General features: G+C 33.0%; 1 protein-coding gene across 1 annotated transcript in view; it reads left to right on the top strand.

Moving 5' to 3' along the window:
• Positions 1-19,611, top strand: part of LOC145293441 (MTOR-associated protein MEAK7-like) — a 31,292-nt gene extending 11,681 nt beyond the window's left edge. Inside the window, exons 2-8 of the mRNA XM_080140020.1 lie at positions 3,841-4,119; positions 6,959-7,097; positions 11,063-11,199; positions 13,472-13,790; positions 13,912-14,030; positions 16,978-17,160; positions 18,435-19,611. Of these exons, the coding sequence (XP_079996146.1) occupies positions 3,841-4,119; positions 6,959-7,097; positions 11,063-11,199; positions 13,472-13,790; positions 13,912-14,030; positions 16,978-17,160; positions 18,435-18,545 (1,287 nt within the window). The 3' untranslated portion in view covers positions 18,546-19,611. The remainder of the gene's footprint in view (positions 1-3,840; positions 4,120-6,958; positions 7,098-11,062; positions 11,200-13,471; positions 13,791-13,911; positions 14,031-16,977; positions 17,161-18,434) is intronic.
• Positions 19,612-21,747: the final 2,136 nt, after the last annotated feature.

Here is a 21,747-nt window from a genome sequence, read left to right as displayed (position 1 = left end):
ACCAGTGCGCTACATTGAGCAGCTTTTCACTCATAGCTGTTCCTCAGTCCTGTGAAGACCCCCCCCCCCCGAATGCACTCTGGCTTAGGTTTGTTGCTGATATCAAGAGAAATAGACAACTGATTTTTGTCTTACGGGAGTATGTCAGCTCTTATACCATTGCCCTTTCTATTCCAAATGAGCAAAAGGACACATTGTGGGAGGCTATTCTAAAGACCTGTTTGCCCATCAGACCCGGCGTTAATCCACCTGTCATAAGTACAAACTGCCCCAGCCTCAAATCCCTTAAAAATGCAGAGTTTCTGCCCGCTCACCATATTTCTATAAATAGGTAACCTTAAAAATGTCAATCATAACCTTGTTGCTGAAAAGGTCGTCCAAGATGTCCAACAAGAGCTTGAGTTGAACCAAGCTGATTCACAGATCTCTACACTCTCGCTCACTGTAGCATGTTGCACGTTGAACTGTAGGTTTGGATCATTCTGATTGTTCCCCAAAGAAATCTTGTATCACAAGGACCAGTTTACCAATGAACACATCCACTTCAATGATATGAATCCTATAGAACCGCATCATAGCTGCAAAGCCAACCATGTTTACAGTGAGTGGTCTAAAGCTCCCAACCACTCACATAGGCCTTACATGGAGGTGAATGTCAGACATTGTGTACCTTCACAATGACCTATAAGAAAGATAAAGGATGTGAGCGATACTTGATTTCGATCAAGCAAGATAAGTGGATGTACATTCAAAAGTTTTCCGGCTCCCAGTTAGGGGCTTGTACATGCAAGGTCCACAAAGATGATTGCTTAAGGGTCCCTTCTCCAAGTAACAGCTTAAGGATTCATCTTGAACATCCAGATGACAGTGTAGAAGATAGCGACCTGCCTTGCTTACCAAGGCCGCCATCCCTGAGACAATTAGCAGTGTAGCCAGCAACAATTGATTACTACTAAGCAGTCAATTAGCCAGTGGAACTTCCTATTGTGACTGAGAAGATTCCAGTAAACTCCTCCTACAGAACAGATACAACACACCCCATCTCCTTGACTGTCAATAAAGACCTGCTCGTCTCCCCCCCCCTCCCCACTCCCCAGACATGGGGCAAAACCATCCTACCTGAAAGACAGTTACTAACCCTTTGTAACTGGCTCTATGAACCCTCATCTCAAAGAAAAAAGGTGTCACGAATGGTATTGAATTATGATCACATATCGGTCAAGGGAGATAACTCGGCATGAGTGTTATTTTGAGTTGTCATCTACCTCTTCCATTTTGTGTTTACGTTTTCAGTTTTGTTTTGAGTTACGTTCTGTATGCTCGAATAAAGTCTCTTCGTCCCTTCAAACAGTTTCCCGTGATATACGTTTATTTACTGGCTTAGTATAAAACTAAATCACATTTTAATTTTTGCAGATTTCATATAATATTCTATTGCTTTTTATATATATATATATATATATATATATATATATATATATATATATATATATATATATATATATAGTTGTAATTTCAAAAATAAAAAAATATATCCATGACTTGGGTGCATCAACTTGAACCAAAACTTGAGATATATATATTAAATTAAATACTTACAGACACTAGTGTTTGATCCTTTTTTGGGGATCATCAGTGTAGGGTGTCATGATTAACACCAGTTAATAAATTCAAACCTGGTGACAGCTGTCCCTGGCTTCATTAGTAAGGACCGAATCCATTCGGCTACCGTTAACCGTGAGAAATGCTGTTTAATTTAAAAATTTATTTTTTAAATGCTTTTAACGTCTGTCAGTGATCTAATCATGATCTGTGCATGAGAGCTAAATTGAGTTTAATTCAACTGAAAGTGCTCGATAAGAAATGAGTTTCTTAAAGGGGCTGAGATATAATTTCTGAGTTCCTTTAGCTATAATCGAAACCAAAACTTATCTTATTTCTTATAAGAAATGGAAGTCCATAACAATTAATCGACGGTCACTTAGATGCACTTAGATGTAAGTGTGATGCAAAATAACGCAATCCTATTGATATAGATTCTTTCCTGTCTCCTTTAGCTGCATATTTCAACTAATCTAATCTAGAAGTTGACCTTGATTCACTTGTGAATTAGGGTACTAAATTGTTTTATTCAATCCTTTGTAGCTCTTCAATGCCTTAGTTTTTTAGTTAAAAAAAAAAATAAGAGGCCTTTTGGATCCTCTGTATAACTGAATCCGATTTTTCTGATCAGGGGGAATAACATGTCTAGAGTTGTATAACTCCTTAATATAAATTAAAATTATTTCTTGGAAGATAAAAAGAATCATTCTTTTTTAAGCTCTTCCATTTTAAAACTTTACTTAAATTTTATTTACAGTGGAATAAAATTGTTGCAATAGAAAAGCCACTCCATTTGTTTAAAAACCGGTTTTCCATTTTTTTTTTTTTTTTTTTTCTACAGACCATCTACTAATTGGCCAGTTGTGTACAAATTCCAAAAGCAATAGGAGCCTTCTATTATGTCTGAAAGTAACCCCAAAATTGCAAATTTTCTGGAACGTTTGAGTTCCAAAATAGTGTTGCGGTGCACCAAATTCTGATCTCTGGACCAAAATCAGCCCTCTGAAAAAAATGGGTTCCTTGATTCAAACATTTGTTAAAAATGCAGATTTCTTAGTTTTTACTTAAATTTTATGAGGTGTTCATAAGAAAAAAAAATCTGAGGGAGTGGTGTCAGGGCTGGATGATATGGACTGGAATGTCTCGGAGGCGTGATGGGAGTAGAGCGATTATGATGTAAGGACAATTTTGAAAATAAATGAAATGGGATACTTATTTGGTCTACAACCCAATCTTCAGCGACTTTGTATCTGCATCTTTCAGCAGGTTACATAAACAGCTAGGTGCTAAAGTGAAGATGGCCAGACAATGAATACAGTGTTCTCTTTGTAAGTAGTTTTCTATTAAAAAGCCATTCTTAACATGAGGGGACAGGCGTATTTTACATTGATATAGTTAGTAATTTTCGGTTTAAAAAAAAAATTTCTCAATTTAATGAATTTGTCACTTTTATCTTCTGACAGCTGATTGGATAATCACTTCGGCAACTTCCAGCTGCTTATATTATTTGTTGGAAGATGTCAATGTGAGATTGTGGGAGATTGGGTCGTCAACTGAATAAGTACCAAGAAGTGAAACTTTTTATTTTTTTTTTATTTTTCAAACTTGTCTAGATGTTATTTGCTGTTGTGAAATTGTGACTAAAAGTGTTCTTTGTATATGGAGTATTAACACTGTTTCTTTTATGTGACTTGTGTTTCGTTCAATCTTTCTATTTTTGTTTTTGTGTTGTGTTAGTATTTGCGATGTGTGTATGGTTTTAATTATCAGACAATGTCCGTTTATAGCTGTGTGAATTACCTTTTCTTACTATCTTTCCTCTTCTCTGGCTGCCACCATTCAACAAATGGCTAATTTTTCCTTCATAACTAGTGCTAAACAAATAAAACTTCTCTTCACACACAAAGGAGACAAGACGTTGGAGTTTCTAGCGGTTTTATTTCTGGAGAGAATTGACTCTCACAAGATACTAAAGTTCTCTCAGCTAATTAGTTAACTTGCAGTTCCACTAATGGATGGACCATAAACTAATCTTAGGAGGGGATATTTCATTCTTGGAGACTTCGGTTTCCTTGCCCCTTATGTAATGTTAGTAATAAGTGACTGAATTGTTTTTGCTTATTTTATTCTATTTAAACATTCAAATAATTCTCAAACTAACTTCTTGGGGTTTTTTTTTTTTTTTTTTTTTTTTTTTTTTTTTTTTTTTTTTTTTTTTTTTTTTTTTTTTTTCTCCAGGAATACATCAAGAATAAAGTCCATGATGATATTGCCCAGAACTTCTATGAGCATGTTCTCTGCTCTTCGACAATATGTCCAAGCAAGGACAAGATTCCTCCTCAATGCTCAGTGACCGTTTCCCAATCCAAATTTGGGGATAGCCTTGCCACTCTCTTGAAGGGGACCGTCGAAGAGAAAGGGAAAGCTATAATTGCTCTCTGTAAGATGAAAGTTCCAGCGAAGACGCCGATCACAACGGCAAATACTCAGTCTGTAGAATTCTCAACTCTCCAGCAGGTACGTCAATTTGCAAACCTGGCTTTAAAAATGTTTATTACTTGTTATTTCCCAGATCGAGCACAGTGAGGAAGGGGAGGGTACTTGGTTTCATTTATTTGTTGAATACGTGGAAAAAGTGAATAATCATAAAATCATGTAGTTAGTATTTTGTTATCGGCTTTATGTGATGATTAAAATATCAAATTGTATCTGGTTTGTCCTTAAATCTTTGACTGGGGCATTTTTTTTTTTGTTTTTATGAAAATCACTTTACACAAGGCATGACGTCACTTAATGAAAGGAGCAAAAAAAAAAATTTCCTGGATCAAAAACTAGTCAATGGTAAGTGTTAAATTTCAACCCAGAAAACAGCAATTTTTCCTCCTTTGTCAGAAACATCGCTCATGGAATATGAGGACTAAAGGACAAAATAAGCGAAGCGAGAATTAAGAGGCTGCCAACACTAAACCCAAGGTCCATTTTCCTGTGTTCTGAAATCCAGAGTGCCTCACTTTTTGAAGCTTTTTTTTTTCCACATTAAAAAACCTGAGCCTAACTTTGCCTTTACTAGGAAGGCAAGTAAAGTGACTTCAGAGCAAGGTAGACTTACGTACTAGCAGGCTGCCCAGCGTTTCCCAGTCATAAAATATGCATATCTATATTTAATTAATACAGATTTCTTAGGAATAGAAATAATAATCTAAGTATTAAACGTAATGTTAAATTCCTTAAAAAAAAAAATGAAATAAAAAAAAAAAAAAAAAATTGAAAAACTGAGATGAGTGCAATGTTTTTTTTTGTTTTTTTTTCTAAACAGTTCACTTGTTAGTAAGAAAAGAATATTTGAGCTGAGATCCAAACCTAAAAACAGCAAGTTAAGTATGATAACCCTTAGATCCACTTGCCAAGATCTTGAAAAAGTTTGAACTTATGAAATTTCATATGAAGGTACTTTGACTTGGTAGTAAAGTTTTGTATCAAATGTCTTTGATAAGCATCAATAATTGAAATATCTAATGAAAGAAGGAACAGACGATTTTCACCAGTTAACCTCTTATACAGCCAAACATAAGTGAATTTGAAGTTTTATTACCATACAAGCTGAAAAGCATGACATAAAATCAACAGTAGGTTCTTTGATATGACGGTCATATCAAAATATCAATTGTGCTCTAAATCAATGTTGCTGTTTAGAGCACAATTGAAACCTATTTGAATTTGCTTTTTAAACTTTTATTTATTAATTTATTTTATAAAATTAGTAGGTTCTCTACAATGCAATGTAGACTACGATGTATTGTGGATTGTCATTGTGGTAAGATCTGTGAAGCTTCCTCCCAGTGCGTTCTGATGGGTCCCCCAACTAGAGCAGGCAATTAATCGAATTGATTGAAAAATGAGCAATTCAACTGATTTCGATGACAAAAAAAAATGGGAGTGTGATGAATTCATTGAGGATTCAATCCTGGGCAAGGTCAGGTCTCCTTGCTAGTAAGTGATATTTTAAAGGCCAGAATGTTATAGTGGGTTACTGTACCTACATTAGCTTATAAAGAATTTTGAGTTTGAACCAAATTCTCTTCTGCTAACCCCGAGTAGATCTTCTTTTCTATGACTGTATTCCTTCTGTTCTATGAACTCTGATTATATATCATCTTAAGGCAGTTCTGAAAATTGAATGTGGGCATACAGCATGGCAATTAAAGAAAACTAATTTTTCTGGAGTCTAGTCTTTTCCATAGGTGACTAGCCTGAGTGTCCAGCATTGCTCAGGTTTTGGAGATGTGTTGAGCAAAAAAAAGTGGTGGCAAGCTCAGACCCATACCGTGAAGGAAGAAAAGAACGTGAAAAAAAGTGATGTCTTTGCTGTTGCGCCCATTGCCAAACTGCAAGTGGCGAAGGTTTGAATTAAAGCTAGTCAATCGAAAAGAGTGACTTGAAAATATCAGTTAAAGAAGCAGCCCCCTCCCTGTAGAAAAGTGCTCACTTGAGGGTGAAGGAATGAATGTTTTCAGTCAATTTTTCAATATTTGTCGTCCGAAGGGTTGAGCTTCAAAACAATACTGATCTCATTAAAATCCGTTGCTTCTGTCAAAGGTTTGAGGCATGCATACATTTAAGCACAGGTGAGATTTATATTCTAGATAACTAAGAATAACATGAAAATGATAAATTTGCACTTCATGTTCATGTCTGAAATGTCCACTCTATGCTAGTGGACTAAATATACGCTTCACTTTGAAATTCTATGTAGAGCCTCTAGTTTGAAAAGATTCACCTGAACCAGGTTAAAATTTAGATTGAAATGTAAGAATATGATCAGAATCATAAAAGTAATAGAAAAATATCCCTTACACCACAGGTTCAAATGAAATGCCCCTAAAATTTTATAACTTTTCAGTTATAAACTAAACCATTTTAAAAATTTGAACTTGGAACTCCGAGTGTTTTCAAAACAAGATTTCAGATATGTTGTAAAATGTTGGACATGTAACATTTAGAAAATTTTACATTTTTGTACATAAAATGAATTGTAATGTTAAAATTTGTTACAGGCAAGATTTTGTGTAGGAGGTATACAAAAACTATGCATGTCTAGTTTTTGATACCAATAACTGGGGAAAGTTTGAGAGGTTCGGATGACATGATCTGCATGAGTTGGCATGAAATTATGCAGAGGTTACATTGAAATGTAAGAATGACACCAAAAATAAAACGGTAGTCCAAATTATCTGGATACAAATCCTCATCTCCCAAATTCCTAAACATAATACATTATTTGACTTATTGAACTGAACTATTTATCATTTTTAGCAAATGATATTTACATATTTTTTCCCAAAATACTATTTTTTAGTTAGTTGACCAATTAGTGGAATCGTTATGGATGCAAATGTCTCGCCTGGTGTCTACACGATACCATTGGAACCTGACGGCTAACCATGAATCCATTCGTCGACTTGCTACCACATTGTTGGATGATCTCCCAGTTGATGGTAAGACCTTTTGAATATTACTTCAAGAAACGCGTTTAAAGATGGTTTAACATTGCAACCAGGGTTGTGGAATTGGAAGGTTAAACTCTATCACCTTGAATTCCAGAATATTCAACTTTAACATTTTCCAATATTCAAACATGATTCTTTGAAGATGAAGAAAAAGCATATTTCGGGTCTAATTTAGTTTGATTTAGACTCCTTACAAAACCTTTTATTCTGCAACCTTGGTTTCAACACTTAAAGTTTTTTGTTACATTTTAGCAACTTTTTCAGTGTTTAGTTTTATTTCACTTATCACTGGTCTTTGATAACAATGGTATTGTGATTTTTGTCCTATTTTTGGATTTTACGAATTCTGGTGAAACTATTAGATGTGGTTATTTTTCTGAACCTTCTGCATACACACCACAGCTAGAGTTGAAGGTTATCCCTTGTTAGACTTTCAAAGCTAATCAGTTCCATTTCATAGTATTAGACAACTAAAAAGCAGATAAATCTGCTAAAAAAAAAATCTCTTAACAAGTACCTAGATATTAAAATATCACATTTTAAGTCGCAGAATAAATAAAACTAAAATGACAAACGATATGGAATATCTTTGAACATTGTTCCATAGTTGGAACAGAAAACAAAAACCTGGTAATCAATCGAAAGGAAGACGCTGTATCAATGCGTATATATATTGGCCACACAAGACTGACCTACATACGTCTGCTTGACGGAAAAGATGAGCTTCAGTGTAACCATTACAATGAAACCTGAACTGAATGCAAAAATCATGTATACGCAATAATTATTACAAAATACCTGCGATTGAGAACCACTTGTGAATTTGATATTCCCTAGACGCTTGTTGCTTTGGGGAAAGCCAGTTCTATGTACTTAGGGTGAATGCCGCTTTTAAGATTGAGATATTACAAAATATAAAATATTAATTGAAAAATAAATTTTTTTTTTTTTTTTTTTTTTTTTTTTTTTTAAATTTCTTGAAATGTGTACAATCATATTTTCAAAGAAAAAAGTCCAATATTAACAAAATCTGACAAGAAAACTCATTGAATAGAAATGTGAATTTTTGTTGCCAAGCCTTAAAGAATGACCGAAATAACCCCTCCCCCCCCAATCATACCAGAATGAAAAATTCAAACAAAACAATCACGTCAAAAGAACTGTCTGAATGGGAAAAAATTTTTGGCTCGAAAATGACCTTAAAATGGTTGAAATGTCATTAAACATCAACAAACAAGCAATCTATACATACACGTAATTTATGAAATAACTCTAATGGGGGGGGGGGTAAAAAGTTGTGATTTAAAAGCAGAAATAATGAAAAAAAATCAAAATTGGGCTTTTTTTTTTCTCCTCTCTCTTGGTGTGTGTGTCTCCAAGGCTGATCCTGGCCTTAACTGCCTCTCGCAGTGAGGGCAGGTAATTCCATTTCCACTTGGTGGGTTGGCTTGAGGATATTCTTTTCTTTCTATTCTCTTAGAGGTTGGCCTTGACAGTCTGTTTCCCATGTGCCCATATTGATAGGCAATGTTTGAAACTTCCCCAGTGCCCTGAAGTATCGGTGGTGTCTGTTCGGTTGTCCATCTTATAAAGTGGGTCCAGAGGCGGCTCCAGCGCATTTTCGGCAGTATTGAACTTATGCTTGAATGTCAGCATTAGCTTATAGGTGGCTTCTAAGGTATAGGAAATGATCTACGTCCTCCAGAGTTTTGTTGTCCATAGTGAGGAAGAGAGCTGCAGCATTGGCCCTGTTCTCAGACTTTGGTTGATACATGATCTGAGTCATGTTGGGTTAATGGCAAGGCTGAGTTGGATATAGATGTAGTTAAAGGCATTGTAAATCTGCTGCAGGTATTCTTCAGATGCAGTTCTTATCAGTATACTGGAATTCCATCAGGTTGTTCTTGACCGTGTGTGATGGCTCTTACAAACAAGAGCATTAGGGCGATGCTGTTGCTGTCAGAACGGTGGTGTTCATGCATTCATAGAGAAACCTGATCTCCATAAACTTCAGAGCATCCAAAAGTGACAAGTTTTCCAAAGTATATGCTTTGGAACAGTCAAAGCCTTTCGTCAGGTCAATAAATGCCATGTAGAGGTTGATTTTGCTCTCTGCACTTCTGAAGTTGATGCATTGAGAATATCATGTTTGGGTGAAAGCCAACTTTGGTTTCTTGGAGAACTTTCAGCGAGTGGAGAGAGGCATCTGCTCAGCATGTGAGCCAGGACCTTTCTAGCATTAGCCAGGAGAAATACCTCTATAGTTCCCACATTCTGATCAGTCACCCTTCCTCTTATGTCTTGATGTTGGCAGTATCTCTGAATTTCATTGGAATTCTTTATACTTCCCAGATTTTGATGGAGTTGATGCAGTTGGGTTAGACTTCCATCAGTCTTGTAGATTTCAGCTGAGATACAATCAAGTCCGGGGAGCCCTGTTATTCTGCTCCCTTGACTTCCTGGAGGTTCAGGATTCTGCAAAGAGATTCGGCAGGTGCTTGAATGTCATTCAAGGCATCGTTATTGTATGGATCAGTTTTGTTCAGCAGCCCTTCAAAGTGTTCTCTCCATCTGGAATTGATGGCAGAGATACTCATATCGACCCGTCCTTGCTTTTGAGGGGAGCTTGTCCCTGCATTAAGGGTCTGTAGGTGCTTTTTGTAGCCTTAAAGAAATTGCAAGAGTTGTTGGTCTGCAAATTGTTTAATCTGCCTTTGTTCCTTCACCATTTGTTCTTGAGTGCATTACTTGATAAGTGTATATATATATATATAATCTCCTTTGCAGGGTCTTGATAAGGTACAGAAATGAATCTGTAATTTGATTGTGCTCCACACTTTCTTCCCTGTAATCTCTCAGATGTGATGTTGCTAGTCTCAGTCTTTTTTCTTTAAATACTATTATGGCATGTGTTCTTCAGAATTCTGATCTATTTCCTGCTTTTGTCCTGGCTCATTTGACTTGTTAGTGTAGAAGTCTCCAATTTGGGCAAAATATATGTAAATAAGTTAAAACATGGTTCATGGCCTATTTATGTAAGCATGTACTATGCTACATGTTTACGGTGCATGCAAATGGCAGGCTTGCTGCAGGTGGGAAATATTTAGTTATGAAAAAAATCATTGAAGATATTGAAAATGTTTGGTCTGGAACTCGGACCATCAAGAATTTGACTTTAAAAAAACTCTTTAAACTGGGATTCATGCTAAGAGCAGAATACTTGAGAAATATGACTATTCAGATATGGGATGAGGTAGCATATTCTTGTATGAGATAGCCTAAATTTAGTAAAAATTTATACATAGTAGCAGGATGGTCCTGGATATAACCTTAAACTTTATCCAGTGGTGAGGCCCCAGCTTGCGGGTTTTGGGGAGTGTGAAGCCACCCTTTAATTGCCATTGCTCCCAGGTCCACTCTGACCCGGAGTGGTAGTAACTGTTAGGGTCCCAACTATGGGTTAAATAGAAACCGACTTGAAAACAACAAATATATTCAATTAAAAATTTTTCTTCCGAATCTTTGGATTCGGCATTAAATAATCCGGAAGAGTTGATATGCTGTAAGACAAAACAATCAACAACCATAGTAGCATAGGACCCGTGAAAATTCAATAGCGGCATCTTTCATGTGTAATATATGCATTCTGTGGGCGTTCAATCATGCTACAAACATTAAATTATTAAATCTATATACTAATTTAATGTTTGTAATGTTATCACCTATCCGTCTTTTTAATAGGATCTCCTGATAGTTTCCAGATAATAAATTATTCTGACACGTATATGTTAAAGGTACTACTAAAAGTATTAATATATGGATTTATTTTTATTTGATAGTCTAGTCTTAACACTAATCCTGAACATGTAAGTATGAAAACCTATTTTAGTCCATAGTTGTGTACATCCTCCAAATGATATTTTTATTTATTTATTTTTTTTTTTTTTTTTCAGAATCTCAACTTGATGATAGTTTAGCAGGAAAGCGAAAAGTCACTCAAATGGAAGTGGAGATTTGGCTTTTGAAAGCTTCTCTCTTCACGCGATTATTTGATGCAGTTTTCTATAAGTGCTTCAACTTAACTTTTGAGGTTCATATCTTTTTTTTTTTTTTTTTTTTTTTTTTTTTTTTTTTTTTTTATTTGCTTATATGTATATCCATACACTGGTTGGTGGCATTTCACTGACCAAAAGAATCGGTCTAAATTTTTATCTTTTTATTTCTGCAAATACCTATATTTTCTCCTTTTTTACAGCCTTAGGCGCGTTTTGCAATCCATAGCAAAAATATTTTTAGTTTATTTAGCTGCTCTTCAGATGTAACAGTGTGGATGGCTGTATGCAAATGCACGCAAAATGACATCCCCAGTTGGAAAAATAAAGATTTTTAAAAATTCCATTATAGACAAGAATGGTAGAGATCTCATTAAAGGAACCATCACGTGAGAAGCATGGATGATGGAGAAAATGATCATGTGTGACGTCATGGTTGTAACAATGAGGAAATGAATATTGTACAGCAAAAAAGTTAGTTCTTTCCTATTCTTAGTCTACTTTGCGACTAAGACTGCATGTTGGTTCCCTTACAATGATACAAACTATCAAATCTTTGTTTTAAAAACTCCATTTGGAAATAAAATAACTAGATTTTTTTTTTTTGATTACTAGCTTTGCTTGGGCCCTATGTACTGTTCATAACATATATATATATATATATATATATATCAATGTTTGACATTGTCCAGGTAACCTACATCTAAAATTTTAAGTGTTTAGATCCAAAATTGATCAAGGGGTTTGGTAGTCTGCAAAGATCAACTCTTTCAATTTTAACCTTTTGCCAGCCAAATTTTTGTCTAAAAAGCTTGCATGTCTGAATACCCTTTATATAAAATTTAGAATTACCTTGAAATCTTAATCTCAAAAGCTTATGGGCATTACTTAACATATATATATATATATATATATATATATATATATATATATAAAATAAAAATTACAATAAGTTTACCAAGGTAATCAAAATGGTAAACTTAAAATATATTATAAATATTAAAGAGTTAATATTTACAAGTAAAATAAACTCAGCCAGATGTAAAAGCTCAATAAAACTGAAAAGGAAGTAGAGCTTATAATATGAACAAATGACTAATAAAACATGTTAAGACATCTTGAGAAAGAGTTAAAAACATTTAATTTTAAAAAAGGAAACACAAGATAAGTGGATAGTCCTTAATCCGCGGAGTTTCGAAGAAGTACTCTCCTTCTTATCAGAGGGCAGGAATTAGCAAAATGCAGGATCGGATTTTGCATATAAAAGTATTTAATTAAACTACAAGTAAGTCACAGATCTTACTTGTTAAAAAAAAAGGGTGAGGTAAGGGGAACAGGAGGCAAAATAAAGATTTCACATGAATAGACAGTCCGGTGAAGGGTAAAAATCCAAAAATGGTAAAATCCAAAACGGTAGAATTTAAAATTTCAATCCAATAGGTAAATTCCAAATGGTCCAAAATAATCCAAAAGGCAGAGTTCCTTGGAAAAAGCGCAAATGGAATGAATTCCAAATCATAAAAAGAAAAGTACTCGAATATTTAAAAACGTCTGTCAAGGCTGGATGAAATCAAGAAAATTCGATGACTCCCATGTATTGATCTTCAATTTTACCCCCTTAGAAGTTTTCCACATGTCTGAATATGCTATATCTCAAATTTCAAGTTTTTAAATAAAAAAAAAAATTGTTAATTATATAAGTTGAAAAGTCCACACACACACATTATATAATATATTATATTACTTATATAATTAACATTTTTTTTTTTTTATTTAAAAACTTGAAATTTGAGATATAGCATATTCAGACATGTGGAAAATTTCTAAGGGGGTAAAATTGAAGATCAATACATGGGAGTCATCGGACTTTTAGCTGTTCGCTAACTATTCCACGAACATGTATGCGTGAATGGTTCACATGACGTGTTAAAAATAAGTAGGTTTGAAAACACTTCAGATTTTGTCAAGCTGGCCAAATGGTTATCATACTTAACTCTGTCTGTAGGTTTTGGTTCAGTCAGAATTTATTTTACTTAATTACAAGAAATGAACTTTTTAGAAAAAACAATAGTTGCATGCATGTTTCAGTTTCTTTACGTTTTTTTAACTTAAGGAATTTATCGTTACATTTAATACCGATCAGCGATATTTAAAAAATTATATTGTAGAAATTTTAGTTTATTAAATATATTTTTGCATTATTCTGGAAGTACCTGTAAATGTCTTTCAACTGAAAAAAAAAAGTGAATTAAATTCTTTCCTTGTCTTTGTCTCCTTGTGACTTTTTTTTTTTTTTTCTCCTTTCCTTAGGATTCTAGTCGAGCTGGTGCCTGCCTTTCTCCTGATCGGCCATTGATCTCTTTCCCCCTTGCCACTGGGGTAAACTGGGACAAAATGAACACCCTCCTCGATTATCCAGCTCTTCTCTACTTAACCCATCACCTACCAAGAGAATTTCTACAGACATGGATGCTACTTTTCAGTAGCCGTGTCCATGGCAACAGTTTCACCCAGTTGATGACCCATATTATTAAAAAGGGACCAAGTGTAATAATTGTCCAGGACAAGGACAAGTATTGTTTTGGTGGAATCGCTGCTTGTAGTTGGCAACAAAAACCAAAATTCTATGGTAAAGGTTATTTATTTATTGATTGGATTTTCTTTTCTACAATAGTACTGTGTAGTTAAAAAAAAAAAATACATATTTGGATATAAATAATGGCTCGCTTTTATAAATTTTATTTTTATAGGTACGACTGGTTGTCGTCTGTTCACACTCCGACCAAATCTTGCAATCTACACCCCATCAGGTTACAATGATCACTTCATGTATTTAAACCATGGTCAACAAACGTTACCCAATGGAATTGTAAGTTAAATATTTTTATTTCTCTTTACTCCCTGCTAAGGGTGGATTTTCATTGATAGTTTTTTTTTTTTTGTCTTTTTTTTTTTTTCTTAATCCAAAAAAAAATGTCTTAGAAATACAGGGTGTTCCAGAAGTCTTGGACAAATTTCAAAACTCTATCTACTGAACTACATATGTTAAATGAAAGTGACATGATTTTAAAGCTAAATTTATCAAATTCAACTTATATATATGCATGCTTTTTATGTCTTTAATAGTTTTTGATATATGTAATGTCCAAATGTATTTATTACTTGTGGAACACTCTGTATTTTAACTCTTTGGACACTAACCCAATTAAACCAGTTAGCCCAAAAGACAATAGGTGATTAGCAAAATTATTTCATGACGTATTAGGCCAAAGTATCGGCTTTTTTTTTTTTTTTTTTTTTTTTTTTTTTTTTTTTTTTTTTAACTGACTGTAAACACAAGTATAGCGGCAACAGCCAGTGTATGCAAATGAAGCTGAGTATGACGTGACGTCACAGCAAGGAAGAAAAAAAAAACGTGACCAAGAACAGATAGCTATGTTATACACATAGTCTGAGAGCGACAAGGAAAGCCATGTCCTAAACATGGCTGGACAAAGGCAGAGCATCACATGTTCAATACAGCAATCTTGTTAAATGCATGGGAGTACAAAAATACTTCTGAACAAGAGACGAGGCATTATTCTGGAAGTACCTGTAAATGTCTTTCAACTGAAAAATAAAAACGAGCCAAATTCTTTCCTTGTCTTTGTCTCCTTGTGACTGTCTGCATATGTGTGGGTCCTGAGTATTGACCTGTAACATTACATTTTTAACTATGTTGCTCGGACTGATGTATCAGCTGTGAAAGATTGGAAGGATTAAAAAGAATTTGATGTGGTATGACTGGTTATTCATGCTCAACATGATCATATTAAATATAATATTGAACTGTGGCATGTGATCATCTTTGTATACATCTTCACCAGAATTTGAGTTTTATTTTTTATTCCCATGCATGGCCATGCTAATGCATCTAGCTAGTTGGTGAAAGATTGTTTCAAAGGTACAATCTCTGAGTTCACGTCTCTTGACACAAGGAGAAAGTTAATGTCCCCCAATGGATTAAACAGAGCTGGGATAGAAAAGGCAACAAAATACCAAAGTCTTATGTATGACATGAAAAACTGGAATCTTAGATCTTTATTATTCCAGTAATTATAGGAGCACTGGACTTGTGGAAAAGAATTTCAAAAGCTACCTTGCAAATATACCCAGTGAACAAAGCGCAAAAGATGCAAATAATTATACTTAAAGTGATGGTCAGAATCTTAAAGATCTGTTTTGAATACGAGATGTTGGGTGGATGTCTGTCATCTCCAGCTAGGGCAAAATTGTGAGAATTTTAAAATGGTTTGTATTTTGGAACATTGAAAGATATTAGTGAGATCCGTTTGCTTTTTTTTTCTTGTCCTCTTTTATCAATTTTCATTTGGGTCTTAAAATTCAGTTGAACACTTGAAGAAATGATTAACTAGAACAGTGGTGGTAACTATTAGTCCTGGTGCTTCTTTGTTATTATAGCAAAACTTGAATATTGAAATACCATTGGTTTTACTTGAAATTTAGTATCTACTTGTCATCTTGTTGCAGTAATAAACATATCCAAAAATTACAAAAAACATTTAAGATAAAAAAGACTTAATAAAAAGTTTTTGAAGAACATTGGTGAAAAATAAGTTTTGCTAAAAATGAAACGAGAGGTAAATATTTTCTGAAAACTCCCAAAAATTTTAGCAAAATTCAACTTTTGCTGCCTTCAAAGACTAATTCTACCTTTTTATCGTTTTGTGATTTTTGGATATGTTCATTACTCTGACATGACAATTGAGTAAATACCTTTTTAGTTTTACATGAAATTCAATATTTTGAATTTTGCTCTTAGCACCAAGTGCTTTGGTCCTTGATAAAGGTGTGCTTTCTTTTAATGCAACTGTAGCTTCTATTATCACCTCACCATGCAGTTTCTAGCAGTAAGATGTTTATGTAAATGGTCTTTTATGCCAAATAAACCTCATTATACAAAATAATTAAATCTGCATTTTATGAAATCCCAAATTTTTTTTGTAGATTAAAATAAAACTTTTAATTTAAAATAAAATAAAATCTTTGGATTGGTGAATTTTAATAGTCATCAATTTTGTCTTATTTTCCCATGGTCAGGGATCTGATGTTTTCTAACAGCCTACGATATTGGTCTCCAAGCTTGGAGTATTGATTTCAAATTCCTCCTAAAATTCTTGCAAATAGTTTGCATCCAAGTTTTTTTTTTTTTTTTTTTTTCCTCATTCAATTTCCCTGTAGCCCTCCATCCCAAGATCTCTGCAGTTTCTTATCAAAGAGTCCTCAATGTGGCCAAACAATGTAGCTAACTAATTGTCCGAAGTTCTTAAAGAATTGGTGTTCAACTTTGCCAACAGGATATTAGAGCTGATATGTAGTCTGACCTGACATTTAATATCCATTTGATCATTGCTCTGTTATTACTATGAAGAAAACCCATGCAGCATCACTCTGCTAACATGGCTGCTATATTCCTTCCCCGGTAGTGAAAGGAATACTTGTGATGTCGAAATTAGCAATAGTGAAACAAATATTTCAGTCATTTAGAATTAAACTTTTTTTATATACTCGGTATTAACAACTCCCACCCCAAATGCTAAAAAATTCAATTGTAAATGTTTCCATCAAAAGATGTGTATAAAATTTTTCTTTGGCCTGCCATCTAAAGTCCTTTGCATTTTCTTAAACAAGAGTTTCTTCAAACCAATGTAGTTGATTTGTCATCAGTTCAAACTTTAGGATATTAAGTCTCTTTTCCTTTGTTTGGATTGTGATCCAATTTTCATTTTTTTCCTAAAACATGATCTTCTGTTCAGGGTATGGGTGGCCAGTTCAATTATTTTGGCTTCTGGATAAATGACAGCTTCAACACTGGCCACAGCAAAGCAGCACCTACATCAACTACCTATAACAGCCCTCAACTCTCTGCTTTGCCAGACTTTGAAGTTGATACAATAGAAGTGTGGAGTCTTCAACCACAACAGACTGAAACTCAACAGGTAAGTATGACACAGGGCAAACTTTGAAACTCTCCTTTTAAAATTCTGCCAGATGTGCTGACATGATTCTTATTCCTGTAAATATCAATTCTTTTCCTTGTTAATAGATTATAAATTCCTGTTAATTCGCATACTTCTGCACAATTGACGCCCTATTGTGTTCCGTCAGTGACTTATGATTTAACAAATAAAGTACTAAATCAAATTTAATTCTAAGTGACCTTCTTCTGGAAGTTAATTCAATCCTCAGTGCAGGCCATAGTAAGAATACAACTGTGAATTGCTTATGACTTCTACCTGATCATAGCTGATGGAATGAGAACATGCTACCTTCATGGATTAAAGAGTTCCGTAAGAAAGTCTATGCAAATTCCAGAGTTTAACAAGATATACCTAGAGATCAAAGATTACATTGATCAAAACCTTGTAAGAATAACTCAAAATGAGAACAATTATGCAAATAAATAAAAATCAAAGTTTGCAGATTTTTTTTTTAATTCATGTTGCTAAGAATTTTTTATGTTTTTATACTTCATAAACAGAACAAATTCCAATACATTTTCTAGTGTATATCCTTTAATAAAATGATGAAAGTCCTTTTATATTGAAATGTGTCATGGGTGTTGGACAAAATGGAAGCACCTTAAAATTTCAAGCACTTTTTATACTTCTATTCACTTCAAATAAGGTAAATTGTGAATTAGAAACCATGCTTACATGACCACTCTAAGCCAGTGGTTCTCAAACTTATGCACACTACATTTAAACTTTTGCATGTTAGTACAATCATGCAAACAGGAAGGGAATTTGAAAGTTTACCAGTCTGAGGGAAGAAACCTTCACAGAAGGATCTGACATTAGGGCACCTTTACAGTGAAAGTAAGATTTTGCTGTCTGTTGGGTTTGCTGGGAATACTTATGCCAAGGAGGGGGTATTAGTGCTATTAGTTTGGAGCACGTCATCAAAATACGTAAAACAAACACAAGGGCAACACTGCAGTGATGGAATAAGAATTTGAACTTGGTGGACAGTGAAACTCCTCACTGCATACATATAGCAATAAAATTTTTCTTGAGTTTTTGACATATACTATAACACTTTATCTGTGAAAACACTTGAATATTTAACTTCCATCTTAACTGCTTTCTTTTGCTTTGTAAGATGTTAAGTTTTGTTGGAAAATGTTAATTAAATCTATCCTTTCTACAAAATTTTTGCACATTTAACTTTGACTTCACTGTAGCAATCTTTTAAACTCTTCTGTCTTTTCTAGGGTCCTCGGACTGTCCTTGATCAGAATGTTGAAGCGAAGGCCATGTTGGAAATGATTGGGAAGGAGCGACGCAGCGAAGGCTTCCGAGAATTGGATCCTGATATTTTGTGACGCAGGAGGCAGTCACAGGAGATAAGGAACAAAACAAAAAATTTACTGCAGCCTTTATTTCTAACTCGAAGGAAAGTGGGGAGTGCTAATGGAATCTTATGTCTTATAAAAAAAAATTCTTCAGTCTACTGGATCATGAACAAGGCAAAGTAATTATTTGATTCACAATGGAAGATGGGAGGGGGTAAATTTCAGGTTCATTTAAAAAAAAAAAAAAATGAAATCTTGACAATTTGATACTAAACTAGATTATCTTAGATAAGTGTATAAATTTGCTTTAAACCTAGTATATTTTAAAAATAAAAAATCACTAAAGATTTTTTTTATTCTTAATTGAACAATTTTTGTTTTTTTACATGTTAAAAATATATCCATACTTCAGTAGTCATAAACCTCTAGAATTTTGCATTTAAATAAGTTAATACAAGTATAGCTTTAAATATACAACATATGCTTACAATTTTTACGTAGATTCTTTGAACCTTGTGATGTTTTTGCATCTCAAATATAGTGCAAATGTTATATACTATCACAAGCATAACATCTGTAACCATATCCTGTAAAATTTTAAATCCTTCAGCTCATCGGAATGCATCATGATTCTCTAAATTAATGATGTTGAGTAATTTTAATTTTATAACGGGGTTATTGTAAAACAATTTAGGCTCTTATTTTAATAAGATTCTCTTATCAGAATTTTGGTTAAAAAATTCTGGAATATAACTTAATTTTATTTCAAAGCTTTCTCAAAAAGTCTAATCTATACAAGAATCCAAGCATCTTTTTAAATATTAAAAAAAAAATTAATCAGCAATTCCTCCCCTTCTCAAAATAAACCTAAATTTTCTTTATTGAAAATGAAACTAGGAAGTAATCCATACTAATTTGGATCAGTTCTGTCGCTTTAAAATTTTAAGCTGCCCTTCTTTTGAAATAAGAGACCAGGGTGATATAAGTATTTTAAAGTTATATTTTTAACAATTGATAACTAGAATCATTTCTGGATTAAATGGTACTTGTCGTGAAATTCCTGGGACTTATTTATTTTTACTTAAAAAAAAAAAAATTGCATGTTTTATGCTGTCTTCAAGTAATTTGATTTGCATATTTGAGTAGTTTTACTCAATTTTACATAGCTGCTTGATTTGACTATATAAAAAAAATGCAGACAGATTTTCAGATATACAGAAATATATTCTAATTTAATGGTTGATTAAAAATTTTTTTTGATTATCTAATTAAAAAATAGATTATTTCAATATACAATTTTTTGGTATTTTTACCCAAATATTGATAATATAAAACTCACTGACAGATTTTAAGACATACATAAAGATATTCTAATTTAATGATTGATAATTAAAAAATTTTTGATTGGATAATTAAAAAATAGATTTATTTAATATACAATTTCATGGCATTTTTACCCAAATATTGATATATCTAGTCATTTTATATGAAATATGAATTTTACAATATTGTCTGTTAACATTACAAGAACTTTTTTTTTTTTTTATATAAAACTATGCACACATCCGGTTTTCAAATCAGATATTTATCTAGTAAATGAAATGACCAAAATTCTTGTGCTTTTATTAGTGAAACAGCATTTTAAATTTTTTAGTAAGCATTAAACTTATAGGATGAAACTTTATCATTTTGCACTCAAGTTTGCAAAAAAAAAAAAAAAAGTAAAATGAATTGGCAGATATGCACAGCTAATATTCAGCATTGCAGACTAGGCGTTTCAGCCTTCAATTTTGATTAGTTGCATATGTCTGTCCTGGATAATCTTTTTTTTTTTTTTTTTTTTTTTTTTAAGTGAAATTTAAACAATGTTTTGCTTATACTCACCAGCAGTATTCGCTACTATATGACCTAAGGACAGACGGATATCAAAACTTGAGAAATTAATGCAGTCTAATGTATGAATTTATATTAGCTCATGTATAGAGAAGCACTTTAAGTCAATTTCAAACTGCCAAGTTTCAATTTTGATTGCCTTAGCTATTTTTACTGGTTAAAAAGCCAAATAAAATTTGTTCCACAGGTCTTTCAAGTTTCAAATCTATAAACCAAAAATTGAAAGTAGTTTGGTAAAGTTTCTCACGCACATAGACAAGGTCACTTATATCTCCCTTTAAAGTATTAAGCACTAATTCAAAAATCCAGTTTTTGAAAACCTCCATACATACCAAAGCTTAATGTAGTATTATGCAACAAATAGTATTTACTGTATCTACATATTTTATATGAATTTACTATGCACTTATCTCTGGAGTCATTACCTTTCATTTTGAACAGATGAAATGTCTTCACAATGAGCATATAAATTGTGTATATCTATTTATATACTTATATTATCTTGCTGGTTTTTGTGCATTCTTGCAGAGTGGATGACCTCATAAAATGAATGACAATTTAAGGGAGGTTGATAAGAGAAATGATGGTAAGGGTGCACATAAAATATGATTTTCAAGATGAATATATTAGTTGAAAATGTATGATTATAAAAGATGAATAGTAACTTTCTACAATATTATAGATCTAACAAAGTACTAATAAATACTAATCCAATGGGTCACAGGTGGGTTTTAGTGTGTATAAAAAAAAATGGTCAGATTAAAAGTTGTGATTTAACTTGCCAGTACAAGTTATATGGTATTTGTCGGTTTAGCTGAAGTAAAATGAAATGAAGAAAATTTTTAATCAAAATGCTATTCTATCCAGTTTACAAGACTTTATACAAAACTAGACTCCCTATAAATATTTTTATATCATAATATTAGAATTTATAAGATGCACAAGAGTGGTAACTCTATTTAGCTTTTTAAATAGAAAAAAAATTGTAGGGATGTTTTTATTTAAATTTTAATTATTTAACTTATAAAAAAAAATAAAATTTAATTTTAAAATCTCTAGTCAAAATAAAAGTAAAAAGTTTTACTTTCTCTAGTAAAAGTTATTAACTTCTTGCACTGAAGTCAATCTATTTACATTTTCACTTTTTAAATACTGCCTTTTTATGAAAATTCCTTTATCAAAAGAAATCTGAAAAAGTTCTTCCATTATGAATTCACTTTGCCTTGTTCCAAAAAAATAAAATGCTCATTATAAAATATCGCAAATATAAAAAAAGCTGATAATGGTATAGTGCTGTATTTCAATTTGTGCAGAGATACTAAAAAATCCATGAGAACCG

Source organism: Euprymna scolopes, chromosome 2 (assembly GCF_053919585.1).
Source record: "Euprymna scolopes isolate OS-2025 chromosome 2, ASM5391958v1, whole genome shotgun sequence".
In the NCBI taxonomy this organism is placed as follows: Eukaryota; Metazoa; Mollusca; class Cephalopoda; order Sepiida; family Sepiolidae; genus Euprymna; species Euprymna scolopes.
This window is presented reverse-complemented; position numbering and strand designations above follow the sequence as displayed.